Genomic DNA, 8,894 nt, shown 5'->3' with positions numbered 1-8,894 from the left:
TTCAAACTCGCAGTTGAGCGTGCTTACAAGCTAAAGTATGTTTTTCGATCATTTTAAATCCAATGGTGAGGTCAGATTCTATTAAAAATAATCAGAAACATCCTAAAATTTTGCCCTAAGTCCCACTTTCAAGATTTTCTCAAAATTTCACTATTTATTTCCTCAAGATACGAATAAAATATTCGAGGTTTTACAGTACCTGTCAATATCACTCCGACGCTCAAGTTAGAGAAGTAGATGAATAATCTAAGAAAACTTATTAGACCTCTGATCCCTCCAAAAGTCCCCTTCAACAATGCTTCCTATGCTACATATAGTTCCTCCTACGAATCAAGGTTTTCCCATTTTCGGACTTCAATCCTAGGATATCCTCTAACTTTACATAATTGTATACCAAACGAGGATTTTTTGGATGGATCATACTAAATTGTAGAGATCTCTAGGATTGACATGCGCATGTTAGGCTTACGGTTATTCTATTACCAGGCTTGCTCTGCTTGGCTGACTTAGATTCACATAACGCTGTGTTGCCCTTCCAATCAGGTTAGGGAGATCTTTGCTTTAATTTTCCCTACTTGAAGGGCAGCGCCCGTATGCTGACCTGCACCCGGTACCACTTAATCGGCTTGGACACATATACAACTTAGATTAATGCGCAATTATTTCTCTTTACACTACCTATGACCAAAGGAGCTACAATACATGTGTACGCATCAAAGCATAAATGTCAAAATATTCCTCTTCATGTGAACCTTTATTGTACTCATTTGACACGTTCATGGCCTCCTATTGTACAAGAATCATCATCTTTACTTTAGTAATATATTTTCCTCTTCAATACTTATTGTCTCCGAGAAATCATTTTTTTTATCATATCCTTAAATGCATGGAATTCATTGAACTCGTGTGTATAAATATATTTATACATTGGTCAACATATTTTGTCATTTATAAGTTATAGAAGTATTAAGATGGGCTGATTTTTAGTGAGGATGATCTCTATTGGGAGGAGATCATTCTCACAAAAAAATCAGCCCATTCTAAAACTTTTAACATCATCAAAAGTGGTTTACAAAAAGAAAAACGGTTCACAATTCTTCAACTCATAAATTAGGATTAGAAGTTTCAGAATGTGTTGATTTGTTGTGATCATCCTCATAAAAAATCATCCCAATCCGAAACTTCTAACCTATATAGGTCAAAACCTCTATGGTGAAGAGATCATTTTCACCAAAAGTTAGCTCATTTTGAGACTTCTAACCACATCAAAAGTGATTTACAAAAAATGGACGATTCATGATTATTCAACTTATAAACTGGGGTTAGAAATTTCAAAATTGACTAATTTTTTGGTGAGATGATCTTCTCACCATAGAGATGAACCTCACTAAAAATCAACTAATTATGAAACTTCTAATCCATATAGGACAAAACACATTGGCCATATATAGTTGGTTGGTGAAATTGACCCACACCTACATCTTCAAATGCACGACCAAATGATAGGTATAATGTTGGATATCACCAATAGGCCATCAAGAACCCAAAAGTGTCTTCCTACTAGTCCCTAGATCACCTCAAACAACATTTATATGGTAAAATTTCCTCAATGTTAGTAGAAATGTCCCATCTTATCTCAATCAACAAGAATTAATTAAGGTTTGAGCTACACATTTCTTACCCTTGTTTGGGCTTAAATCGGGATTTTAGAGTTCAATTAAAGGTCGAGTTTGACTTGCTCTAAAAATAATGGTTTCATTTTTTTTCTTTCTTGTTCCATGTTCTTTTTTAAGAGAATATCCTCTATAACACAACTTTCCTATGGCTCCTTGTATGACTCTCTCCACAAATAAAAGAGAGGAATGTTGAAGAAGAAAAAAATCTCAACCCTTTAATGTTCATGGTTTATATTTGATTTAAAAAAAAAAATCAAAAGGAAAAAAGTTTTTTACTTTTTTGGCCTAATCCAAGTCTTTGAAAATGGACGGCTATTAAACTCTCAATTTTTAATCGGTAAGACTTTATTATTTTGCTGATGTGACATTTTTTCAATCGATCAAACGTACTACAAAGAGCGACAAAAAAGTCATGCTATAAAGGATCTACTCCCTTCTTTTTCATTTATCCATCTCTTTCCTCTTATTGCTATTGTTTCTTGTCTTTCTCTTTCTTTATATGTTAGGTGTCTTGGAATGTAGAGGTGGATAAGGTTATTTGAATATGGGTGTACACATCAACATCATATGAGGTAGCTTTGGTTTTTGCCTAAATTAGTGAAAAAACGGTTGAGAATACTCTATTTCAATCTAAGTAACCCTGAGATACAATACAAAATGGGTTTGATTTGAGCACCACGTGCCTAGTGTTTTAAAGGGTTGAGTCAAAGTCGAGAAATTTTAGTGTTGGGTTGGCTCCTAACTTGACTAACATGTGTTTGTTTCTTGTTTTTTTGTTTTGCTAGCAAGACTGGTAAGGGTGGTTAGTAGTCAATGTGAAAGTGGATCCAATCATCCAACAAGATTTGAACCTAAGTTATGAGATTAATACTCCACAAACCTTCACCATAGTTAAGTTTGCACCTTCACTTGACTAATTAGTTAATATGACTCACTCTACATTTTTTTTGGTCTCAACCACCTCTCTTTTTACTTCTCTCTCTCTCTCTCTCCCTCTCCATTCTAAGCATTGAAAAAACGATTAAACAAAAGACCCATAAGTGTAGTCCAGACAAGCTTGGGCTTATTAATTTTCTAAAAAACCAACCTAGTTTAACTCTGATTATTAAATGAAACATGCTTGGAACAAAAAAAATTCATGATTAAAAGAATGTCATTAGTTGGCTCAACTAAAATCCAAGTCAATTTGATCCATTGGCACTCCTAAACACATCTCAAATGGCAAAAAATTGTAGGTTTGTCTATCAGTTGGGACCAAGCTTGGTGAGTCTTTATCCAACCCTAAAGAGGTGGGTTATACCTTAGACCAGTCCTAAATGCTCATTTAGCCTAAGTCGACTAAGCCTAAGCCTAATTTTAATGGGTGCAAGCCGAGCTTAGATCTAATTTCAAGTTTTATGAAAAATACGAACTTCTAATATCTTTTGATGGCAATGAGAATAGAAGTTCAATCTCAGCTCTTGAAAATAGTTAGAATTGAAAGTAAATCAATCATTTTATAATATATTTTAATTATTTTTTTGTTATAAAATTATATATAATATATACATATACAATATAAATGATTTCTTATAATCTAATAATTTTAAAGACAATTTTACCCTTATTACCTCTTATCCATGTATTCGATCATTTTTTAAGGGTAGGCCAGCCATGGACAAGGTTAGTCGATCCAATAAATTATGCCACGTGGCATTTTGTTTTATCAAAGACCACCACTAACAAGTACCCATAAGTACTATTTAAGAAAGAGCAAGGGTATTATAGGAACAAAAAATATAAAAAATATGAACTGCCTCCTTATAGGTATCCATATTTAGAGGGACCTCCTTCCCTCACTTTCTAGAGAGAACTTGGAGATTGGATGGATGGCTTCCTCGTTCTTCGTCCTGAAACAGCGGCGAAGATGTCTCTCCATCTCTTCTCTCTCTCTGGTTCAGCATCTCTCAACTCTAATTCTTCTCTTCTTTTAAACCCCAATAATCTCCAAAGAACAACGATTCCAATTACTTACTACAGAGACTACGAGAAGAGGAGGAGATTCTCTTGGAGAATGAGTGGAGATAGATTACTCAGTTTTTCTCGAACAATTTCAAGAAATCGAGATGGGTTTTCCAGGGTTTATAGCTTTAATGGAGGCAGAACCGAAGATACAACAACGGGGAAAGAAATTGAGAGTGGAAGCGAGAGTGAGGAAGACGATGGTGATGATGAGGAAGATGAAGGGGTTGCACCAGAGAGATGGGATGTCTTGGGTCTTGGACAGGCCATGGTATATCTTCTCTCTCTCTCTCTCTCTCTCTCTCTCTCATTTTGGAAATTCTTTTGTTTGAAAAAACTTTTTTTTTTTTCTGAGAATAATTAGTAGTTCTTTAATTGGATAATTGGGTAGAGTTTGATGTTGTTGAATAGTTGAACATCGTTAGTTGGATTATTTTTCCTGAGGATGGTTACTAGCTTTTTAATTGGACAATTGGGTAGATTTTGATGATGTTGAGTAGCTGAACATTCTTATTTGGATTTTTTTTTTCCTGCGAATAGTTCTTTAATTGGACAATTGTGTATATTTTAATGTTGTTGAATAGTTGAACATTGTTATTGGATTTTTTGTTCCTGAGAATAGTTACTAGTTCTTTAATTGGACAATTGAGTATATTTTGATGTTGTTGAATAGTTGGAAGTTGTTATTTGGATTTTTTATTTTCCTGAGAATAATTACTAGTTCTTTAATTGGACAATTGGGTAGAATCTGATGTTGTTGAATGGTTGAACATTGTTTTTTTGGATTTTTTTATGAGAATAATTATTACTTATTAGTTCTTTAATTGGGAAATTGGGTAGAGTTTGATGTAGTTGAATGGTTGAAAATTGTTGTTTGGAATTTTTGTTCCTAAGAATAATTACTAGTTCTTTAACTGGACAATTGGGTATGGTTTGATATCGTTGAATGGTTGAACATTTTGGTTTTTTTTTTCCCGAGAATGATTACTATTTCTTTAATTGGAAATTGAATAGAGTTTGATGTTGTTGAATTGTTGAACATTGTTATTTGGGCTTTTCTTTTCTCCTAAGAATAGTTACTATTTCTTTTCTTTGAAAATTTTTCATGGTTTGATGTTTTTTATATCATTATCATTATCTCATTTCCCATCAAGAATTATAAATTTCTAGAACTTTTTTTTTCCGTTCTTCTAGGTAGATTTTTCAGGCACAGTGGACGATGAATTTTTGGAGAGAGTGGGAATAGAGAAGGGGACAAGGAAACTTGTGAACCATGAGGAAAGGGGTCGAGTTTTGCGGGCAATGGATGGTTGTAGCTACAAGGCCGCTGCTGGCGGGTCTCTCTCCAACACCCTTGTGGCCTTGGCCAGGCTTGGAGGTCAGCCAATCGGAGGCTCCGGCCTGAATGTAGCCATGGCAGGCAGTGTAGGGAGCGATCCTCTTGGTGGATTTTATAGGTATGCCTTTGTAGCTTTTATTTTATCTTTTCATGGAAGAACATTATTTGAAATGTACGGCCAAGGAAATTTGCCTTCATTTTATCCTCTGATAAGATAGAACATGGAGAACTTGAGAAGTGGACATGGATCTGATATTCTACAAAATTATAATTATGAGCCTATATTCTGATTTGGTGCTCAGAATATGCAGTTTCTTTTAATATAATTTCCAGGGCCAAGTTGCGTCGGGCAAATGTGAATTTTCTCTCTGCACCTATAAACGATGGGACAACAGGGACAGTTATAGTTCTCACTACCCCAGATGCTCATCGTACTATGCTTGCCTATCAGGTCAGATCTACTTTTATTGACTAAATGATCTTCCTTGGTTAACCATGAATATCCCTTTATTTGTGGGAGTTTGTAGTGTTGGATAAAATGGAAAGTTGTAATATTGAATGCGAATACTGTTGATTGTTTAGTTACTGCTACTGGTTTTTTTTTTTTTTTCTCTGATTGGCAACAAAGAAAATATCATAAGAATAGCAAATATTTTACATTAGAGCAAAAAACATCTATATAATAAAACACAATGGTGAACACTCACCTACAGTTTTGTGGGGTATAAATGTTTCTTCTCACTAAAGCTGAGTAGGGTCCACACTATTCCACCTTTCCTCTTATCTCCCTTTGACTTTATTGTCTTTCCTCTCCTCCATCCCCTTCTCTTTTTCAATAATATACCCTTCTAACTTCACCAGTGCTCCTCCTTTACCCCTTTAACCCCAAAGAGGATGCGGCACAGGCGAACTCTAGTTCCCAAAATACATAGGAACTTAAAGAGAATGATGTAAGAGGTGTATTAATTAGGAGAACTAATGGTTAAACCCTTTGTGGTGTCGAATTGGATGATACACAAGGTAACCCAGTAACTTTGTGTGGCCTTCGTCAGATTGGGTTACTGAGTCATACTTGGATTGTCTGAGTCAAGAAGAGTAACTCAAATCTTACTAAGTTCTCAATTTACAACTAATTGCCTTGGTTATATTTGATTCCCTTAAGTACTACTCAGGTATATTTAGTAAATGTAAATTCCTGTTAGGCCCAATTCTGAATAAGCTTATGCATGTCAACATGGGTATGCATCTTGGTCTCAAGCCATTTTATCTCCCACTTTTTCTCTTCAATCCTTTTAGATTTTTTCCCCCAAAGTTTCTCCACATATATTCCATAGTTGCTCAATACCATTTTATGGCTTTAGAAACTCCTTAAACGTGTGAGAATATTTAGGGTTTGAGAAATTTGTGTGTATCCTGTTCTCAACTGCTATGCATTATGGGGAATCTCATTGGGGATTATATATATATCCCGAGAACTGGTTTACGAGGAACTAAAGGTTTTCTTTTCTGGTGAAATCCTTATTATATGGGAAACCCTTGGCAAATTTTCTTTCCTAGACGTTATTGGTTAATGAGATGAATTTTATCAGACCCCAACTTACTATCTTATATTTGTGTGCTGTCAGGGTACGTCTTCAACTGTCAACTATGATCAATACTTGGCTACCAGTGTTTCAAAAACAAGTATACTTGTCGTGGAAGGATATTTATTTGAACTTCCTCATACGATCAAAACAATAACAAAAGCGTGTGAGGATGCCCACAAGAATGGGGCTCTTGTTGCTGTCACAGCATCCGATGTATCCTGCATTGAGAGACACTATGATGATTTCTGGTAAGTGATTAATTTGATTTGCTTCTACTTTTTATATACTGTTCAGTTCATTTCAATTGAAGGGGGTTTGATCTGTCATACTTATTTTTGCCTCTTTAGTTCAACTAAAATATCCTTTTAGCCCCATCAAATGACTCTAACCTTCCTGTCAATCACAATTTTTTTTTTTTTTGGGAAATTGAGAAAACTATGATATGGGGAACTGTCCTAGATAGAGTTTCTATGGTTGAATGATCATGAAAAGAATCTTCCTCCAGTCGATGAGGAATTTAGTTGCTTCTCCAACATTGCTTTTCATGTCTCATGTTTGACATTTGCCATCAAATCTGGAATATCTTTGATAAACTTCTGTTAGTTCGAGACAGAGATGCAAATTTTCCCTTGTTGAACATGCCCAAGCCTAGCCCTTTGTCTAATTCAGAACTTAACATTCTCCACAAAATGGTACTTCAATAATATCACTCTTGATTTCTTGTTATTTCAGGGAAATTATAGGAAACTATGCAGACATTGTGTTCACAAACAGTGCCGAAGCAAGAGCCTTCTGCCATTTCTCCTCAAATGAGAGCCCTGTATCAACCACAAAGTACCTTAGCCATTTTGTTCCTCTTGTTTCTGTCACTGATGGCCCTAAAGGCTCTTACATTGGTGTGAAAGGTGAAGCTGTGTACATACCCCCTTCACCGTGTGTACCTGTTGACACATGTGGTGCTGGAGATGCCTACGCAGCAGGTTTTTTGTACGGTATTCTACGTGGGGCCTCCGATTTGAAAGGAATGGGTACATTAGCAGCCAGGGTGGCATCGGTAGTAGTTCGACAGCAGGGCACCCGACTTCGGGTTCACGATGCAGCTGAGCTGGCAGAGTCATTTGCCCTCCATCCCGAGAGTTCCACTATTCGTTCCGATGTAGGATCAGATCATATTTCAAGCTTCTAAAATCATGATTCTTCATTTGAATTAATTTGATTCTACTTGATTGAACTAATTTTGTTAATAACATTTGAAACTGCATGTAAATACTTTATAAACATTAATGTATTTTAATTTTTGTATTTTTTCTTATTTGAATTTGTTGGGTAGATCTCTGTGAGAATTTTCTATAAAAATAAAAAAAATAAAAACGTTGAAGGGAAATACTAGACTCGACCGAGGTTTGAGGCAATGTTGAGGTCAGAAGAAAAAATTGGAAACACTCAGGAAATATTCAATGTTTCAGAGTTGATGTTTCTTATTAATTTCAATCGAAAGGTTTTGTTTTTAAGACAATTGGTATCTTTTCTAGTTCAAATGTTTATAAGTGGTACGACTTTTCTATTCCATATTAAATTTTGTGGCACCTCTTGGTGTTCCTACTAACAAAAATATCAGTTTGATAGGTGTTTTATAATCAGTAGATCCAAATGCCCCCCCCCCCCCCCCCCCCCCAAAAAAAAAAAAAAAGAATGCTTAAATGTAATGGCTACGGATCACACCAATCAAACCTATTTTTAAATTAGGGGTCTGCCAAGAGCTGATTCAAATGTTCATGGGTAAATGAAAGTTAGGATGAAAATATTAAGATAAACCATGCTTTGCAAATAATCTTTAACATTTCTCTTATAATCTTGACTTAATCATTAATCATATATTTTTGAAATTTATTTTTAATATAATTAATTCATATTTCGAACCACAAACATTAGTTTTGTTTAGTGGATCGAGATAAATAGAAGATATATAAAATTGTTAATAGGACTTGTAATGATGTATTAGGCTGATCTACACTTCTTCATAATATTTAAAATCTTTTTATTTTAGTGTTTTATGTTAGATAATTTATTCTCAAAACTGTTTTTAATCGGTTGCGTAAATTTGAATTTGATTTGAAGTAAAAAAAAGAATATCAAATTAATGTTGTCTTTATGGATCGATCCTTGCTTGTTAAGGTAACTTTGTTCTTTGCACGTGAAATTTAACTTATTTTACATATTTTCCACATAACTTTAATTCCATAACATTTTCAAGATCACAAATCATATATATCCAAAGAATCCTAATCACGC

At 34.7% G+C, this 8,894-nt stretch overlaps 1 protein-coding gene across 1 annotated transcript; it reads left to right on the top strand.

Moving 5' to 3' along the window:
- The first annotated feature begins 3,525 nt into the window (after positions 1-3,525).
- NARA5 (pfkB-like carbohydrate kinase family protein) lies at positions 3,526-7,904 on the top strand. The gene is made up of 5 exons (XM_086459480.1): positions 3,526-3,948; positions 4,872-5,134; positions 5,350-5,467; positions 6,642-6,850; positions 7,335-7,904. Exons 1-5 carry the CDS (start codon positions 3,541-3,543, stop codon positions 7,786-7,788), a joined length of 1,452 nt encoding a protein of 483 aa, XP_086315606.1. The 5' UTR covers positions 3,526-3,540; the 3' UTR covers positions 7,789-7,904.
- The last annotated feature ends 990 nt before the right edge of the window (positions 7,905-8,894 follow it).

Source organism: Akebia trifoliata, chromosome 11, assembly GCF_017979445.1.
Source record: "Akebia trifoliata isolate Shusen 1 chromosome 11, ASM1797944v1, whole genome shotgun sequence".
Taxonomy (NCBI): domain Eukaryota; kingdom Viridiplantae; phylum Streptophyta; class Magnoliopsida; order Ranunculales; family Lardizabalaceae; genus Akebia; species Akebia trifoliata.
The sequence above is the reverse complement of the archived record's forward strand: the minus strand, read 5'-3'. Positions and strand labels throughout refer to the sequence as shown.